General features: G+C 39.6%; 3 protein-coding genes across 3 annotated transcripts in view; 1 reads left to right on the top strand and 2 right to left on the bottom strand.

Moving 5' to 3' along the window:
- LOC132257800 (dynein axonemal heavy chain 10) overlaps positions 1-2,839 on the bottom strand; it is a 37,055-nt gene extending 34,216 nt beyond the window's left edge. Inside the window, exons 1-5 of the mRNA XM_059754834.1 lie at positions 2,807-2,839; positions 2,219-2,471; positions 1,917-2,084; positions 1,126-1,305; positions 299-439 (exon numbers count right to left, since the gene is read on the bottom strand). Coding sequence (XP_059610817.1) covers positions 299-439; positions 1,126-1,305; positions 1,917-2,084; positions 2,219-2,471; positions 2,807-2,839 — 775 coding nt within the window. The remainder of the gene's footprint in view (positions 1-298; positions 440-1,125; positions 1,306-1,916; positions 2,085-2,218; positions 2,472-2,806) is intronic.
- An 8,627-nt stretch (positions 2,840-11,466) lies between these two features.
- Positions 11,467-13,768, top strand: LOC132257611 (hexamerin-1.1-like). The gene has a single exon (XM_059754591.1). The coding sequence runs from the start codon at positions 11,467-11,469 to the stop codon at positions 13,591-13,593; it is 2,127 nt and encodes a 708-aa protein (XP_059610574.1). The 3' UTR covers positions 13,594-13,768.
- Positions 13,769-14,066: 298 nt separating this feature from the next.
- Positions 14,067-20,238, bottom strand: part of LOC132258113 (uncharacterized) — a 29,218-nt gene continuing 23,046 nt past the window's right edge. Inside the window, exons 3-6 of the mRNA XM_059755229.1 lie at positions 17,749-17,840; positions 16,733-16,843; positions 16,263-16,532; positions 14,067-15,559 (exon numbers count right to left, since the gene is read on the bottom strand). Of these exons, the coding sequence (XP_059611212.1) occupies positions 15,182-15,559; positions 16,263-16,532; positions 16,733-16,843; positions 17,749-17,840 (851 nt within the window). The 3' untranslated portion in view covers positions 14,067-15,181. The remainder of the gene's footprint in view (positions 15,560-16,262; positions 16,533-16,732; positions 16,844-17,748; positions 17,841-20,238) is intronic.

Raw genomic sequence — 20,238 nt, 5'->3', positions numbered from 1 at the left:
GAGAATTATTGAGTTTCTATGTATAACTTCAAACCGCGCAACATGTATATTTCCGCCTAATGATAATGGGTCTTAAATTCCCTTAGTTTATTTACTTTTCAGACTTCTTTTTTCCCCCCGTTAAAATCCCCCCATTAAAACTGTCGAAGAATAAGAAGAGCAGAAAAAACTATCTTTACGGACAGTTGAGATAAATCAAAATTTCCATCAAGATTCTCCCTGTCGCACTTTCTTCTCCTCAAGGAAAGGAGTAATGAATAAGTTATAAAGTTTTTCCACCAAGGATTATTTATCTTACCTGGTGATATTTTTCCCGAGTCACCTTCGTGTGAATCCTCAATGGTGGCACGTTGCTCGAGAGTGGGCTCGCGAAAATGATAATTTGCCGTCCCATGGAATATATTCACGAGGAGATTTCTCACAGTGAGAAAGGCGATTCCTTTTAATGAGCCAACAATAAAGTTGAGAGGCATTTCCGCATTGCAGTCCTCTGCCGATGTGAATCGTTCTATAATGAATTCGAGGATGGTTTGTTGGGTGTTCTCTCGTCCATTATAAATAAAACTATATACTATAGTGAAAACATAGGGTGGGCTGAAAGTCTGGCGGAGCCCACACACCCTCAGTGTCTCACACAAGTGTTAGACAATCGCGGAATTGTGTGGTTTCAGTGGTTTCGACCACGGAGATTGCCACCACGATGATGAGGATTAAAATGCAAATGCTTTATACAGTCGCCCAGAGAGATAAAGTCTTTCTGCTGGCTCCACTCTTTCACCACTCCCAACCCCCTTCCTTCTGCTGTGCACCCCCAAATGTGTTGGACTTTTTTGTCCACCTCACCACCTCTTCGTGCCCAAAATGGTGCCCAAAAATTTATGAGACAAAAGTGTTTGTCTTGCAGAAACAATAATATTGCGGTGTCCATTGAAAAATGCCCCCGCTCTTTCCACCCCTCTGGAGAGCATTTTTATCTGTCGCACCCATCAGTTACGCCTGGCGTCGCCCAAGACTTCGACGCTTCCCGGGGAGATTAAGTTATGTTGCAACACTCGCCGAACCACCGCATCAAGAAAAAAAAAACGGCGAAAATATATTATGCCAACACAAGATGCTTCTGCTTACCGACCGGGAAGGGGTTCTTGCGAACCAGAAAGACATAATTGATGCTCTTATCGAGAGTCTCCAGTGGAATGCGACCAAAGTGACAGTTGAGAATCGGTGTCTTCACGTAATTCTGAATGATCTTCTTCACCTCAACATAGTCAACCTCAGGTTCGGCTGCCACTTCCTCCTCGATATCCGCTGAAAGTTGTATAAGAGAGATATTTTCAATTTAAGTAGACAGAATAGAAGAGTAAATTCTGTAGGAGGAATTTTATGTATTTTATTTCTTATTTTCTCCATCGCATTTACCCAATTTTCACGTAGAAAATTTCAACCCAATTCCGCGCCAGAGCAAATTGTTAGGATATTAAAGTGTCGGTGTTTAATGGCAATGGCTCTAAAGCAATTTCCAAACGCTAAGAATCACGTAGATGGAATTTTTTACACGAAAAATAAATTCTCACCTTTCTTTTTGCTGGCCCTCCTCTTCTTTTTGATCCCTAATAGAGAAAGCATGATGGTCACAATAAGGTCGATCATGAGGAGTGTGTGGGTGTAAAAAGAGAGACATTTTCTTGCTTAATAATTTTTCTGTCAGATGCTACTTGACTTCTCTTCAGTATACCTGCTCCAGCACCTTCTTCTTCGTCTCCTTTTGCCTTTTCTTCAGGCGCGAGCGCGCGCGTGTGTGTGAGTGCATGAGTGGGTGAAGAAAGAAAATCCATTTCAAATAGTATTTTTCTGTCATCTCGCAGACGAAAGTGAAAAATCTATTCACTCGCCAAAAGGGATGGGAAACACATCTTTACCATCTTTCTCAGTTGACTTTGCAGCATCTGGACGATCTAATAAATAATCATGATCAAGTTTCACCTCGGCGTCCTCCTCCTTCAGGTCCTTGCCCTTCTTCTCCTTGCCCTTGCCCTTCCTCTTCTTCTCCTTCACGGGCTCCGGTTCCGGTGTCTGAACGTGTGGCACTGGCAAAAGTGGAGAGTTTAATTGGCAAATTTGTACTGAGCGAAATGCAACGCGACACAAACAATCCCGAAATTCTCTCAAAGGAAATAGCATGGGAAATTAATGCGTCTCACTGTACTCTTGTCTCCTCTACCTTCTTCCACAACTGTGATTTCCGTCTCAACCAGGCGATTGTAGAAGGTTCGATAGATAAATATCACTCTGCTCTCGATATTCCATGCACCAGTAATTTCCGCCTCGAAAAACTCCGTGATAGCTTCAAAGTTGTCATTAAGCAGAATGTCGATGCGCTCGTGGTCAGAAACACCAAAGAAGTGCGATAACTTCTGCCGAAGCCAGAGAAATCTGGGCTCCATACTTCCTCCTTTAGCCCATTTGCTGCCCAACTAACCACACAGAAGAACGAAAAAACACACAATTTCGACGTTAGAATACAGTATCGTTCATGGGGACTTTCCGGTCGGAATGCTTTGCAGCCAAGCGACGCTCCTTGTCTTTTGCAGTCACAACAAACTATACACAAACACTTGATGTTACCGTAGAAACTCTCGTATTGAGTGTCCGTAAACTATGATATCATCGATAAAATACTATTTTATTAAAATTATCCGAGAAACATGAAATGTTGTTAAAAATTCTCGTCTTCTGTGCATGTTCAAATCAAATAAATTCACACTTTAATCACACTGAGGGAAGTCACTGAAAAAAAAAATCTCCTTACGCTTGAATGGTTGGCGAAAACTGTGCCAGACATGCTGGAAAAATAATCAAAATCATATCTCAATTGAAGAGAGAGAGAGCGAGAAATTTTTTCATTTTGTGTTTCAAAACAATTTTCTAATTGAATTGTGCTGACGAGGAAAAACTACACCATGCACTTGACTGATGAAGGGAAATTCTTTTGACTTGTATACACCCAATAAACACTCCGCAACGGAGAATTCCTTTTGAACTCTCCACGTTTCCGGAGTGGGATATCGCAAGACAAAGAGGCCTCCGCCATCGAATGGTGGCAAGTTTCATTGAGTGGCTGCGGAAAAATCAATGAATTGAGTTAATTTGATGGAGCAAATGAAAGTTTCTCAAGGGGTGAAAAGTTAACGAGTGAATCTTTTTTCAATGCGCTGTGCTTCTTCCCTTTTTACCCTTAGCATAAAATACCGCACAAATAACTTGTGAGAAATTTAAATTTGTTGAGAAACTTTTACAGCCTTGACTGGAAAAACATGTGCTAAAGCTTTTGGGAGAAGAAATTTCAATCTCTAGTGGTTGTTTAGGTCAGGATTTTTGAAAGTCAATTGTAGGGAAGTTTCATATGTTTTTTAAGAATTCTTGTAGATGGCATGTTAACGTGAATGAGTATCAATAGACTTGGCAATTGTACAAGAGTGATTCTCACCTTTGATTCATTTGATATACGGGCAATCAGCGCAGTGCTGTAGCGATATTATGCAAATACGTAACAAAGTCTGCAATTGAAGTTCACTGGGTTATTGACAAAGTTAGTCGTGAGAATTTGAGTTATTTGGCAGGTAACCCAGAAAAAACAACAACAGAAACGATGACGATAGGGTATCTCTCGAAACTTAATCGCTACGTCAGGCACAATACAGCTCATTATTGATTGGCGAAACGTGGGGTTGATTGACGGAGAAAGGGTCGGAGTGGCTTTTGAGGTTGTTGAGGCGCCGGAGACACTGAGTGAGAACAAGTTTGATCGAAAATTCCGTGCAAGACGAGAGGAGCAACGCAGGGTGGGGGCTTTTGGACAAGAATCCCTCTTTCTCTCTCGTTAAGGGTTACATTATTTAATAAGGAGACTTTTCTGCTCTGTTTGCGAACATGTTGAATATTATATCAGCGATAAGTAGTGCCACGCTGTCGCAAGTCCCAGCAAGAGCGTGAGGGATTCCCGTGGGAGGTGGTTTGATTGCTGCGAACTGGGTTCATCTGCAATGAAGAGCTGAGCGTGAGATGATTTGGCAATTAGGCAAGAGAGATGGAGGATATGTCTTAGGGGACGGGACAATGTGTGTGTGTGTACCTTCGCACCGCCAACCGTCCTCCGATTCGTAGGGATACTCCTCCTTGCACATGCACAGCAGCTGACCTTTGCAATATGCCCTCGTTATGCAGTGATTATCATACATGCAGCGCTTCCCGATGCCTGGGCAGGAAAGGAGTGGAAAATTGAAATTGCCATCGCATGGGAGCCTTTCAATTTGCACATTCTGTAGAATTTTATTTGATCACCTCACTCACCCCCCACGCAGGTCTCATTGGTGGAGTCGGGTCGATAGCCTGAGGCACATTCACACAATCCATCGACGCAGTTGTAGGCCAGAGCACGACAATCACGTGTAAAATGGCACTGCTGTCTCCATTCTGCAATAGAAATTGACAACCGGTGGAGTGAGGACAGGGCAATATGCCTGTTAACATATAGGATGTCTTGTTCCAATATTCTTCTTGGCCCCAAAGGGGATGTTCTCAGCAAGGATTACTCACACAGCGATAAGCATATCAAATTATACATGTGCCAGAGAGATGTTTTCGCCAATATTTACATTCAATTTTGGTCATTGTGGCAAAATTTGAAGCACAAAATGCATTACAATAAAATATATGGTATTTTCTTTTAATTGTATTAAAGTCAATTGAATTTTTTTTCAATTTGTATGACAAAAATGAATAAATTTATTAAAATTCACTTTGATGTCGCCCTAACACACACGCACACACCTTTCGTAATTTTTACAATTATATGTTTTTGCTTTTCAATTCAACATTTCAATATGGTTTACCTTTATTTACTTGACTTCGGATATTTTTTTGTGTCACATCCAATTTTTCATTATTGCTAATTATAACTGGATTTGAGAGTTTACATAAACATCCCGCGATAATGATTAACAACAGTGAATGCATGCAAATTGAATTATTCATTCTTGTTGCCTAATTATTTATTATTTAACACGCTCTCACACTGTGACCGAACCTTTGATAGAACCCGACACACACACTATGCATAAATTAATCTGCAAATTTAAAAATTAATTAGGTTGAAAAAGAATAAAAAAAAATTAAATTCCAATGAAAGAGAATTACACATCTACTATTAATGACTTGATTTCGCTGTCAAATGCCCTGTTAAATGCTCTCTTTTTTCGCGGACTTCACATTTTTTCGCGCGTGATTCACACAGCGACGATGCTCACACTTTGCATATATGCGAACGACAGTGGTGAGCTTAGCGGACTAAACATCAAGCACGAGCAATTGGTGATGAGAAGCCATTGAGGAAGCTCGAATTTACAGCTGTTGGGATAGTAATTTGTATTACACAGCCTTTTTTTCTGTGCCAATCTCCTCAATGCATCTTTTTCGCACCCACCAAAACGGTGGCAGAGAAGCCGTGGCTCTGTCTCTCTTCGATAGACTTCATCAATCATCGTCTGCCTAAAATGTGGAAAATGGAAAGTCATACAGTTTCTTTTTCCACCATTCTCCATTCCCTCTTTCAACCCACTGAATGGAGGGTGTTTTGTATTGAAAATTGTGCTCTATGGCTCTGTGTCATTACAATGGCGTTTAAATTACTCCTAGAATTTATGAATGGATATTTTTTTCTTATGAAAATTATTGTTACTCTTAATTTACTGATGAAGTGCGATGTTTTTCCTGCAATTGAAAACTAAAGGAATATATTCCAAGACATGAACTGTGTGAGTGCTAAAATAATCCCATAATAGTATTCAATATTTCTGTTTTAATATAGTATGAAAATGACGTGGCAGAAATTGAAGAAAAACTAATCACATAGAAATTCACTCAAAGGCAAATTTTCCTTGAGTTTTGCACCGTTCCATGTAATTTTTGGATGACCTAGTTTAATTATTTCCACCCCAGCACAATTACGCTTCGTCAAATAATAGTTCAAACAACCAGAACTTACAACAATGTGTAACTTGTATTAGAGAGTTTCCGCAAACATACAATTTTCGCCGATGATTCGCCAATATACCAGTTTTCCTTCCAAAGAATGACTTTGATGTTGCGCACGAAATATGTACATTTATCGTGATGTTACAATAAAATTGCCAAAAATTCCATTTTGTAATTGCTGAGCATTTACATTTGAATGTATCAAAGCGTGAGTGCAAGCTTTTCTATTACCTTCTCATTCTGCTCTTTTGATGTAAATATAATTGATATGGGGACAAATTAATTTATTTTGCAATATTTGTAGATAGAACGAAAGGAAGGGGAATACATTTGGAATATCATTTCCTGAATCTCCCACCTAAACGATATATATGTACTTTTTCACTCTGTATAGCGGATTTCCTGGTGGAAATATCCCTGGCAGGCATTGAGTTGTGATATTTGTTTGTTGACTCTCTTGCAAGGGTGTTTTACAATCTCTCCTCTCACACTGAATCCCTCAAATTTCCACCTCATGTGAACTCCATTACGTGCAAGTAATTGAATTAGTTGCCGGCATGAGAATGGATAGAGGTGGTTAGAAAGGGGCGAAATATCATCCACTAAGTAGCAGCGCGCGAGCAACTATTCTCTCCATTCTCTCCTCGTGAGCGTGTGATAAAATGAATGGGCCAAAATAAAGGAGTGAAATACCCACGGAAAAACACAAAATTTTATCGCAATTCTTGGAGAGGCGCACAGATACTTTTATTATTTCAGCATAAAAGCACCGGGAAAATGGAAGGAAATGATAGAAATTACTGCTATGGCTCCTCTCACATCACAAGAGTTGGCTTTTCCCATATTCCTTTGTATGCCTCAAAATGTATTTTACAACCTGAAAGTTGTTGTATATCTTTTCAGTCATTTATTTTTATTTCTATGTGATTTATTCATTCCCTCACGCACTGTCAAAGGGAAACTCCGCGTGCAATGTCAACACTTCTCTGCCAAAGTCCTCTTGAGAAAGCCCTTTTCATATTTGTTCACTCCCACAAAAGCCTCTCATTTTAATGAAACCTCCTTTCTGCAGAACATCTTATCCCCAAATGCATCAAATGATTAGACTTTGTGCAGTACTTATAGATTGATCACTCTGTCTGTGTTTGTTTCTTCTTTGAAGGAGAAGCTTTGGCGACTTCGTGCCATGTCCAAGAAAACCCCCAGTAAAGAATTTTAAGATAAAGAAAAATAAAATTCGTCGTCAATGGCTACAGAGAAATTTTCCATCCCTTGAGGGTGAATTACATTTTCACCCATTTGACATGTGAGGGAAAAATTCACTGCAGATTTTTCTCTGGTTCAGGAGCACCCAGAAAAAAAATCAATCGGTTTTCCACAAATCTACTTCTCTATCAACCGTATTTTATGTGAGCTACGCAAAAGAGAAAATGCCAGACAGAAAACAACTAACGTGAAAAAAACATCTAAATTCTGCGAAATAAATAGCATGAAATATTTTCATGTTGACGAAATCAGGGCGGAAGGGAAAAAGGACTGTTTGTGGGTGAATTCAATCTGAAATATTGCATTTGGAGTTCTGTTCTTTCCGAAGAAAAGTTGGGAAAAACAATATAATAGTTTCTGAAAAACCCTCAAAGGATTTCTAGACAATAAGGATAATTTATATTATTTTAATTTCATAATTGCTTCATATGCAAGACTGCCTTTTAATTATAACATGTCTAGAAACTTTTATTACTTTTTAAATATTTAGTTGCTTGTCAGTTAGAAATTCCCAAGAGGAAAAGACACAATTTTTCGAAATGAATCAAAAGCAAAGTGTAAAAAAGGAACTCTTCCAACATCAATCAGGAGTATAATTTAAAATGCAGCACCTAATTTTCCAGAAAGACTATGAAAATGCCACACTGTTCTGCTAATATTGTCGTGCAATTTTTCATTTATTCATATGCAGCTGCCCTCTTCAACATTAATTTCACATCACTCTCATTTATCTTCATTCAGTACATCAGTCTGTGCAATTATGCTTGCCATTCCTTGAAATTTTAATACTAATTCAAGCGTGCTCAGTGAGTGGAACGTACGTTACAACCGTTAATATTTGTCTACATAGTTTCTGTATTAAGTAGTAAATAACAAAGTGAGGGTCACATCGTACGTAATTGAAAGCCACGTGAAGTTTTTTTTCTCCTGAAAAGTGTTTGAAATGCGTAATTATTTAATTCCAAGTTGCAAAAGTTCGCAGCAGCAAATTTAATTACCGCCCAGAAACCAGCAAAAATTCGTGTTGAAACAGTTTTTCCTCTTTTTTTTTCGCTAACCGCCAGAGTCATGGTGGCGAAAAGTAAGAGTGAAAAACTCTTTATTCATGGGATATCTTTTAGAGGTGCATTTCAGCACTGTGTAGTGTGTCTATTTAATAAACTGCTTGCGAAAGTTTTCTCCGTGAAAATTCACCATGAAATTCTAGCGGGTGTAACTGTAAAGAGCGAGAGGGAGGGAGAGAGAGAGAGGGTGGGAGTGGCGGTGGAAAATTCATCACAATCAACGATTGCAAAGTTATAAGAGAAGAAAGCTTCTTACCTGGCTGGACTTTTTTGTGCTCTCATTGCCACCACTCGAAATGGCTTCTTCTGCACCCCCCGCATCCCCCTTCCCAACCTACTTAATTCATTGCTGATGGCGAACAGGAGGAAAAAGTTTCAAGGAAAAATTTAATCTTCTTGCAAAACTCCGTGTTAATGCCAAACGAAGGAACAATAATGAATGCTCTGTAATCGAAGGCTCGGAGTCTCGTTATGAATTAATGGAAGAAAAATTCAGGGGAAAAGCAAAATCAAATTGTTACATGACATGAGATATTGGGTATATGTGAACTGAGACAGAGAGGAAAAGCATCTGTAGTCGAGCAGACACAGATGATGTGAAAGTGAACTTGTGTCGGTCTAGAGAATTTTAAGGAGATACTCGTCAATTCCATACATCGCATAAAATGATAATCCTATCAATTTATATTGTTTGTCTATATGAAATTATTCCTTCTCTCATCGTCAGATCGAATCTCCATTCCATCTCTCGATTTCATCATATCACACATTTTTTTTCTGCTGCGAGCCATTTTCCCTCCCCTCCCCTCCCATTCTGTATATATTTAAACAGATGCACGCGGAAAAGAGGGAAAAAATAGATTATTTTCAATTCCACGTGAGGTATTTGTATGTAAATTCCAATCGTTAATAGGCGCCGATGATGGAGGATCACGTGGAGAGAAATTGACAATTTCAAGAGTAAACTCAACTTGTTATGCGCGATGTTTGTGCAGGGACTTTTTCTTCCCTCCAGCGCAATATATATGCAAAATTATGACTGTAACTTTTTGCTGAAAATCACATATATATTTTCTGTACTTTGCAAAGTTAACGGTGATTTGATTTTTGAAATTTCACTTCAAATCCATAATTGCCTTAACTGCCTTCCTCAATGAAGTCTCTCTCATGCGCTTATCATAGCGCCGAGATAAACAGCCTAATTCCTCCTCCTTATCCAAAACTACACAGCGGTTTATTAAGCTAATGCCAATGATGTCAATTTGGGTCGAAATAATGGAAGGCTTAAAGTTGCTCATGAAAGTTTTTACAAAATATACCATAAAAGATCATAAAAGGCTGACATCTAATCCGGACGATGTGTGGCTTCTTCCTATTCAAATGAAAAGCCAAACGAGGCACTAGAAAGAAATGTTATGCAATGAAATATTCTGTGGCTTAGGTTCACTCACCCTAATCCCAGGCGTCTTTGGCAATTCATGAGATTGGAAAAGGAGCGATGTGGCATTTTTTTTTTACTTTAATTTCTCTAAGAATCATGAAAATCTTCTTTACGAGTGAGAAATTCAACAAAGTATAGATGAAATGCTGGAAGAAATACACCAGCCACTGTGAATAATGTATGAGACTATATAGAATTATATGTCTTTATTCCTCTATCGTCGTGCATAAATCCATTCATAAATTTGTGAAATGAGGAATTAATTATGTGACAAAGGCGCGACATGGTGAGTACGAGAGCGATGGCTCCTTGCTGGGGACCTCCTTTCACACTCTGGATGCTGAAAGAAAATCCTGCAAGCGCCAGTGGGAAAAGAAAACTGGTGATGGTGGTGATGGAGGAAAAGTCAAATGTGAAATTGGGTGAAAAAAAAACTTCCGGGTGGTGGAGAGAGCTCTCTATCTGGGGGATGATTAACAAAAGACGGAATCGAGAGAAAGAAAAACACATATCCGTCACAAGCATACCCCGCAGATTCCTCCCTGTCGTTCACTTTGAACTTTCAATCGGGTGAGACACAGCAAATTGTATTTGATGTCTGTGGCAGTGGTGGCTTAATTAATTAATTCCACCATCCGGGGATGAAATTCCTGCTGGAGCACAAAATATGCCATCGAAAGGGAGGAAATGAGGAAAAGTCTGACAATATATTGGGAAATTGAATTTTTGCACACACTCAGCTCTACGCACTGGAAAATCATAATTAATCAGGGGAAATATCTCTATTCCATACCTTTCGCACAGCATCTCTTACGAGTATGCTTTATTAAGTATATGTACTTATATATGTATAGTATACACACATTAATTATAAAGATAGAGACGTATTAGCACCACACAACCATGCATTTTGGTACTTGTCGGCAACATTGTTTCATGCAACTTTCCTCAGATAGCGTTGAGAGACTTAAAATGAGAATAAGTTGTCTAAAAAATGAATGAATCTTCACTTACCTCATTTATGCTTGAAACAGAACTTTCAAGTGGCAGATATTATGGTCGGAAGTGGTGTACAGCTTTCGTTGAAGTGTTAGAAATTGAAAGTGGCAAAATATTTGCATTTTGAAAGCTTCCCTTTCAACAAATTGAGATATTTTCTAAATTATTTTTCACACCCTTGTGTATTTTAATCGAATAGTTACAGCATATTTACCTCTTCTTGAAGCGATAATTAATACATCATTAGTTGATTAAGGCATCAATGCAAAGTTTCACTCTCACATTTCGCCTCATTTGACCCCTAAAAGAATGTGTCATTATGTTTGATCACGCGAGAGAAAAAAGGTCACAGATTGCATTTTTATTGGATATGGTTCAAGAGCACATAAATCCCCACGCTCCTTTGATTAAGCCTCAACGTAACCGGCCGATGATACTATAATCTCAATTTCTCCCAATTCTATTGTAATCTTGCATGGAAATACCATGACTGTGTGTAAAATGCCTCCGCCGATAACCTTTTTTTGCGATTTCTCGGCAATCACATATATGATTCTGCCACGGAGTGAAAACAAACGAGGTAGGGAAGAATTTGATAAAAAAATATGGGCAATTTTTTGGCGTATAAAAGGGTGTTGCGCTGGGAGTGATCTTCAGTCAGTCAACATGAAAGCCATAGCGTTGGTGGTTTTCGCGTGCTTCGCGCTAGCGAGCGGGTACTATATGACAAAGGATGTCAAGTACGCCGACAAGGACTTCCTGTACAAGCAGAAGGCCATCCTCGAGGTGCTCCAGCATGTCCACCAACATGAGGTTCACACGCAACTGTGGGAGGACTCGAAATTGTACAAGATCTACGAACACTACAATGACTACACCAACGTGACGGCTGTGAAGGAGTTCTACATGTACTACGAGAGTGGAATGCTGCCATTCGATGAGATCTTCTCCATCTTCAGCGAATACCAGCGCAAGCAGGTCATCAGCCTGTTCAACGTCTTCTACTACGCCAAGGACTGGGACACGTTCTACAAGTCGATGGTCTGGGCACGTTTCCACATCAACGAGGGCATGTTCGTGTACGCCTTGACCAGCGCTGTGCTCCATCGCAAGGACCTCGTTGGCATCGTCCTGCCAGCTCCCTACGAGATCTACCCCTACTACTTCTTCAACAGCGAGGTGATCCAGCTGGCGCAGCAGTACAAGATGCAGGGCTTCTATGGCATGAAGAAGTACGGCGATATCTACAGTGTCACGATTCCATCCAACTACACCGGCTGGTACAAGCACACGAATGTGGAACAGAAGGTGTCCTACTTCACGGAGGACATTGGTCTGAACAGCTACTACTACTACTTCCACATGGACTACCCCTTCTGGATGGGCGGCAAGGAATTCGGACTGTACAAGGACCGTCGCGGTGAGTTCTACTTCTACCAGTACCAGCAGCTGCTGGCTCGCTACTACCTGGAGCGTCTCTCCAACGACATTGGCATCATTCCCGAGTTCAGCTGGTCCGAGCCCATCAAGACTGGCTACTACCCTGACCTTCGCTACTACAACGGCGTCTACTTCCCCAGCCGTGAGAACTACTACATGTTCAACACTGAGTACAACTACTACTACATCCAGATGATTGAGATGTATGAGAAGCGCATCTTCGACGCCATCGATCTTGGATTCTTCTACTTGCCCGACGGAACCTATGTTGACCTCACGAAGCCTGAGTCCATTGAGTACCTCGGAAACCTGTTCCAGGCCAACCCCGACAGCAAGAACACACGCTACTTTGGATACCTCGAATTGTACGCCAAGATGCTCCTGTCGGCCTCACCTGAGCACTTCGAGACATACAAGATGATCCCTGGCATCATGGAGCAGTTCGAGACCGCCATGCGCGACCCGGTGTTCTATCAGCTGTACAAGAGATTCCTGAAGTTCTACTGGCAGTTCAAGGAACACCTCCCATACTACACCTACGATGAGATCTACTTCCCCGGAGTGAAGATCGAGACTGTTGAGATCGACAAACTGGTGACCTACTTCGACAAGTTCGAGTCTGACATCACCAATGCCGTCGATGTTGAGGTGTACGATGAGAAACTGCCCATGTCTGAGATGAAGAAGTTCGGCAAGATCGCCCACTACCAGGGTGAGGACTTCGTGATCAAGGCCAGCCAGTACCGTCTCAATCATCTGCCCTTCACTCTGAAGTTGGACGTGACAGCCGAGAAGGCCACGAAGGCATTCGTGAAGGTCTTCATTGGACCGAAGTATGACAGCTATGGCAACATCTACACAATCAACGAGAACCGCGAGAACTTCTTCGAGTTGGACAGCTGGGTTGTGGACCTCAAGGTCGGCCTGAACAAACTCGTGCACCAGTCAACTGACTTCACGTGGTTCGTGAAGGACCGCACCACCTACTATGAGCTCTACAAGTACGTGATGCAGGCGCTCAAGGGCGACTACAAGTTCCCTCTGGACATGAGCGAGGCCCACTGCGGCTTCCCCAGCCGACTGATGCTGCCCAAGGGCAAGAAGGGAGGCTATCCCTACCAGTTATTCTTCTACGTGATGCCCTACGTCGCCCCCAAGGTCGAACCCTTCTCCACCTACGACTACACGATGAGCTGCGGTGTTGGCTCTGGCGCTCGCTACAACTCCGCCTATCCATTCGGCTACCCGCTGGACCGTGAGATTAACGAAGTGTACTGGTACACGCCCAACATGAAGTACTACGATGTGTTGATCTTCCACAAGACTGACACAGAGATCAACGCTGTGTACTAAAGCATCTCATCCAACATCCGATACTCCGTTTCCCTCTGTGATGGAGGGAAATTGACGTGACCCCCTCCCCCATGACAGTAGTTTAGTTCTCATTAAGTGTGCAAGATGATGCAATGAAAAAATCTACAAAAAAAGGCGAAGGTGAAGAATAAGAAATACAAAAAAGTAAAATGAAATCAAATGTATTTTAATACTGTTGGGAGTTTTACATTGGAAAGTGCGCTGTTTTCCATTTCCCACCAAAAAAGGAGCTAAATTACCATAGCAGAACAATTATTTGAATTTACCAAGATTTATTCCTTATTGGTCACAGTAAATCTCAACAATCTCAATTTCCACCAACCAACCAAAGCTTCAGAGAGTTTCGTATTGCAGCATATTATGGTGTTCGCTTGAATTACAATTGCAACTTACATTGGCTCCTTTTGTCGCAGATGCTGAAATTGTGAAGAAAGGAATTGAAAATTCAATGCTTTTTCCTTCAACTTATTCTTTAATAATCTCATATAGTGTAATATTCTCATCATTCTCTCGACCTTCATGACAACAATATATACTTAATCTCACATCGCTTAAGGACTAGGCAAAAAATGTACACAAATTCATCTCATCTTTATGCCCATAATGAAGTTATCTCTCCAGGCCATCCTCTATACGGCAAATTATATTATACACCTGATTGAGTTTAATTTTACCATAAGATTAAAATGGGATTCTCTTTGATTCTCATCTCAGCTCAACACACATTTCTCGACTACACAGCATCGCAAATCTAACCGTCGAAGGAGAATTCTGAGTGAGTATTTCAACGATGGTATCACATTCGTCTGACTTTACTCTCACGGCTCATCATTAGCATATTGCCTACAATTCTTCTATCATTTATAATGGGATTTTTTTTCTTTTCTTTATTTTATTTTCCATTAACATTATAAGTACGTATTTTGAATATCTCTTGCTGTATTTACATTTACTAAAATTTATCAAATCATCTTTATCAACACACCTTTACAAGATACAAGATCAATTTTGGACTGGATGTCGTATCCACAAAAATATATTATACAACTTTACCAGTATCTTTCTCTTCCTCCGCTACAAAATTTGATTCTTTTCTCTGTGTGATTTAATTTGTCGCAATTTATCAAAAAAAAATGGCAAATTGAGATTTGATGGATTTCTTCTCGTTTTTTTTCCTCTTCTTCCACTCCTTATCAACTCAATTGGGCGAAGTGGGTAGAAGAATTCATCATGATCTCCCACTCTCCACGCCATCTCATGTCTCAGGAAGAGTGTCCTTTTTCTCATTTGCCACCAATCGCTTGAATATTTAAAGGAAAAATTGTCTTCTATTTGAATATATCTCTGTAATCTGATGTGTTTCAACAGCGACCACAAGACTCGAATATTTGTATTTCATATACAAATTTAATTATATCCAACAAAAGTGGATTGAAATTCAATAGTTCTGGGATGAGGTGTCAAATTCTGTCACATCATCATTCTATAACCATACAAGAGAGTGTATTCAAAATCGTTAAGATCATTAGTTGTATGGTTACGATCAGCTACAACACTTTTAAACATATCATAATGCAAGGAGGTGATGCAGCAAGAGCGCAAGGAGGAAGAGACAAACTGGGGGCTTCAATTTGAAATCGTGTCCAGTGAGCGGAGAATTGTCGGGATCTCGAGGATGTCGCGGCGCCTCCAGGCCCAGCAGATTAGGTGAAATGGTGGTCATAGACTTGGTTGTTATGGCAATCTTCTCCTGCACACTCTTGTGATACACGTTGAGAATGGAGACTTCGCACAGGAGACTCACAACCGTGACGTGTTGAAATTGTGGATTTGATTTGAATATTGCTTGCAACACTTGACTATGAGGATAAATTTCTAATGTGGAAAATGTGCCAGAACTCTCATATGCACGATACGTTATTCGTTGGGATGAAGTTTTGTATATCTGAAATCATCAGGAAGTAACATTGGTCTCAGGCTTCGTAGCCCCGGAGATGTCTACCTTAATGCATGACGCTACTTTTTGCTCTACACATCCCTCAATTTAGAGGGTGTATAGCATTGAGAAATTTGTCAGTGAATATACTCTCCAAAGTCACAGGAGATTCTCGTCTCAGCTCGTATTGTACAGTGTTGAGGAGAGAAATACACCCAATTTGAATGGATGTGAATTGACCCAGCGAGCACAAGATGCTAAGAAATCAACGTTGAGATTTGAAAAGCTAAATTTCACGCTTTCTTTCGCTAAAATTCGATGAGCGCACTAGCGACAAAAATGAGATATTTTCATGGTACGGGAAACGGGATAAAGAAAATCCCGTGAAAGATAGACTTCCTGTTTCCTTGCTAACTTCTGATCAGAAAAAGCATAAAATTTAGCAAAATATATTGCAAAAAATTCAGAAAATTGTTAAAAGAATTAATTGAAATTTTAGTTCAGTCACTTTAGCTCTTTTTAGCTAAAATATCTGTTGTTTTCTTAGCTCTTTTGGCTCACTGGGAAAGTCATGAATTTTGTAAAATGCACCGGCAAATTCACTTGATGCGTAGTTTATGGGGTGTATTTCCATCCTCTCCACTGTGTTTCACTTCCAATTCTTCTCATCTGACACCGCAACAGGGGAGTGAAAAGTAATTTTGAAACTTACTCGTCTTCCATTCATGTACCATGTGATATTGGCAGGTGGAAAAGACACCCCGATGGAGCAGGCTGCTTTAAAATTTCCACTCGGCGCCACAGTTTTCTTATCAATTTGCATTATTGGCTCCTCCTTGGGTAGCTCAATCACCATCATCTTTGCACTCTTCATGGCTGTGTGGAAGAGCGGTGCATCTTCGGAGACTTCGCACTCGAATTGACCCGTTAAATCACGCGTGACACTTCGCAGTGTCACTGAATGTTTATCTGACATGTTGAGCTGCAAGAGGATAAACAAGAGCAGAAAGGAGCAAACATGAAGACAAATCAGCCACGATTGCACAACGACTGGGGGGGGGGAGGTTAAATTACTTGTGATTTAATTTTATATGTGTGTATCAATTTAGGAGCATATAAATATAAAGCTGCACAAGAGCATGGGGAGAAATAAAAGAGAGATAGCTGGCAAAGTGAATTTACATCAACAGATATTCCAGACACGGGAAACACTCTTTCCGGTGGCGATTCCTTTGGGACGTAGCTGTAGAATTCCTCCTTCTCGAAATACCATCGCACAGCATAAAGTGATGCCTGGGAAAAAAAATAACACCAACAAAATATAATTGCACTCCGTTTCCGAGCAATCTTTTGTCCAATATTGCTTTGCAAAGTATAGACCCATAGTATTGAAAAATCATTGCAATATTTTCCCCAGTCTTCGCATGTGCAATCCACCCCACACTCCACCGTCAACAGGAAATTGATGAGAGTTTGCAAATCCCAATGAAAAATAAATTATAGCTCTTTTATAAAGCTCTTTCGTAATTTACACCAGCGTAAATTACTATATTACAAAACTAACCACATTAAATAGTGCAAGCTTAAAAATTTCTCCCTGTGAATTAAACAGGATTCCTTCTGACAGATATTTTGTTTATGGGAAAAACTTTTTCTATTAGGTACACGCTAAGGAAACAATTCAATTTTCTACGCATCACTTTCTTTAAATGCGTTATTGGAACAGTAAAGTAATAAAGTTTGGAAAAAGTGAAAGCTCTGCACTTTGCTCTTGGTGAATTTGTTAACGATTTGCCAGCCATATAATGTAAAAGACCTATCCAATTAGCGTTACAGCTGGCTTTTAATTGTCGTGCCACGTAAAGTTTTGAAATGCACTGTTTCCCTTAATGTATCCAATAAAACCTATTATTGTAGTTTAAGTTGGCACCACGAGACTGGCTGGGTTTTGTGAGATGTGCGACGACTGTTGGAATTGGTAATGAAAATAGTTCCAGCGATAAAACTTTCTGGCTGTTCTTTGTCTCATGAGAGAAAAACTGGGTATTTGCCCCAGGAAAATGGTGCATTATTTTCAATTTCGCTACAAGCAACTCCAATTTCTAAGGTGATAGAATTGCCAGAGGGTGAAACGAGGGCGAAAAAGCAAGTCGATTTATTGCAAACACACGCATTTTTTTTCTTTTTCTTCTACCCACCTTTTCCAAGTCATACTGACATGAAAGAGTAACGGCATTCCCCACTATGACGGCATCTGGTACAAATATTTTTAAGTCTTTTAAGCAAAACACTGTGAAAATAGAGAGAGAGAGAACATATATATATATATAGTGGAAGCATTATTTATAAGGTGCCTTCATTTTCTTTCATTTTCAATAAACAATATACACCGCACAAATATAAAGGATCTTTTCGCTGACGGGGAAAAGCCATGGGGAAAATCGACGGGATGTTGGAGAGGTAAATAAAGAAAAATTCAGGGAGAGAGATCGAATGGTTGAATTTATGTTGGAGTTATGGAGATAATATGAGGAGAAAGATAAAATTGTGTGAATGTTAGAAATAGAATTATGATTACATTTCTTCTTTTGGCCTCTCGCATGTCTTTTATTCTTCTCAGCCACATTGCCAATGTCTATGGCACAGTTTTTCCTCGCAAATCATCATAAATAATATTTGGTGAAAATAATTCACTTTTTTCTGCTCCAATAGAAAAGCATCGCACACGGAATCGAATCAATCAAGGAGAGATTGAAATCAACAGACGATAATTACACCTCATGATGACTTTTAATAAATGCGGCTTTCGTGTTCTTCCTCGCATAGAACAGTAAGGAAAAATAATTTTGTGGCCTTTTCACGGGTCTGAATTGTACATAAGACTGCAAATTGTTACTTAATTACAATTTTGCATTTGCAATCTTTTCGAAAAAATCACTGTTTTGTGTGTAAAACTCAATGCCAAACAAGAAGTACGCTGAGAAATTCACAATTGTGCAGCTCTCCAAAGACTTTTCTTAAGAATTTTCTACATTGAACAAGTTTAGTTTCCGTAAAGGATTGCACAAGGAATATTGATTGAATCGAATTGAATAAAAAAAGGGATTTCATTGCATTTCCATGGATTTCCTTGATGATCTTCGCCACTTCAATATCTCATTAAAGGTCGGGGAAGAAAGCTTCAAGAAGTAAAGTGCGTTTCAATGGATCTTTCTGCGGGGTGAAAAAATGCAAAGTTCAACGTGATTTTCTATAAATTTCCCACTTTATTTATTTAACATGAATTCAATTTCCATCTGTGTTCATATTGTAAAGTATTTTCGCACACACGGAGTCAATCAATTCCCCATTCAGCAGACACACTGAGAATATGTAGATAACTCTGCTGGTATTACACACGGAGGAGTATAAAATGTTAGGTAAAAGTACCTACGTTTTTTTTCTTCTCTCTCTCTCTCAACATTCCTCTCCTCTTTTTGTGCCATTCTTTCCCTGATATGGGTATAAATTTGCCTCCCCACATAATGGCATCGTCTTCACAGTGGCAGGAAAGTGAGGAGAGAATGCAGAAAGAAATATGGATCGGTGTGTAAGAAAAAAAGGGAATTCACCCACATTTCCCTTCATTTCAATTCTTCTTCTTCAATTCTCCCTTTGATACGAGAACAATCATCTTTTTCGCTGTCTTCGGGAATGAAGATCATAAAAGGGGCCAAATTTGTGTGGATATAAAAGAAGCAAGAAAAAAACACAAACTGACGCGCTTCACCTTTCCTTTTCTTTTCCCTCAAACACACACACACACACAGAAACACACGTTATGACACAAAAAGGAAAAGCTCTCATCGTGGAGAGAAATTGTAAAACCAATGAAAACTTTGGCATGTGAATTCGCGTTATGATTAATAATAGCACATAAGATAAGCAAACGCCTTGCTAAGCTCATTTACGAGGGCAAATTTGGAATGTGACAAAATTCATTGTGAGCTGAGTGCTGATAAAATCAAGTCGGCAAGAAATTCAGAGATGCCAGAGGCTCTTTTGCCAAATCAAGATTGTGGAAAACTTTTAATTAATAAGGATATTGACGAGCACTTATGCAACTCTCTGCACTATTGTTCTCCAATTTATCTACACTGACATTCAAGATTGATCATGTGAAAAATTGAGATGAAAAGAGAATTAAAACATACAATCAAAGAGAAGTTAAGAGTTTAAGCACAATTTCTCAGAGTCTTTTCCTTGTGAAAGTAACAAATCTATGCTGAACAGTTTTCCCATGACAATTCTTTGGTTAAAGTCCTAACAAACTTTTCCCCACAGCTTAAGAAAATGCTTTACTCTTGGCTTTACCTTAAACATGACATGATGATGACTGGAGAAACACATTTGAGAATACCTCAGAAAGACTAAAATGCACATCTTCATTCCAACAATCTTGTTTGTCATGTGAAATGAAAAGTTTTCAACTCTCTTAATACGATTCAAGGGGGAGATAATATGCACTAAACCCCTAAAGTTTCAAAATAAGAGAGATTTTTAATTGAAATTCACGACTTTTTCCGTTCCCTCGAAAGTGGTTGCATGATTGGATTGATGTGTAGAACCCGAAATTGAATTAGGAGCTAAATTTGGAATTTACATGGGATAAACCCACTGGGATCATGCTTATGGGTGATTTGCCTGAT

This window comes from Phlebotomus argentipes, unplaced genomic scaffold (assembly GCF_947086385.1).
Source record: "Phlebotomus argentipes unplaced genomic scaffold, Phlebotomus argentipes genome assembly scaffold_4, whole genome shotgun sequence".
In the NCBI taxonomy this organism is placed as follows: domain Eukaryota; kingdom Metazoa; phylum Arthropoda; class Insecta; order Diptera; family Psychodidae; genus Phlebotomus; species Phlebotomus argentipes.
Note: the sequence above shows the minus strand (reverse complement) of the source record. Positions and strands in the feature narration are given on the sequence as shown.

Excerpts from the sequence above, each read along its gene's own strand:
- LOC132257611 (XM_059754591.1), top strand. The coding sequence starts at position 11,467 with ATGAAAGCCATAGCGTTGGTGGTTTTCGCGTGCTTCGCGCTAGCGAGC.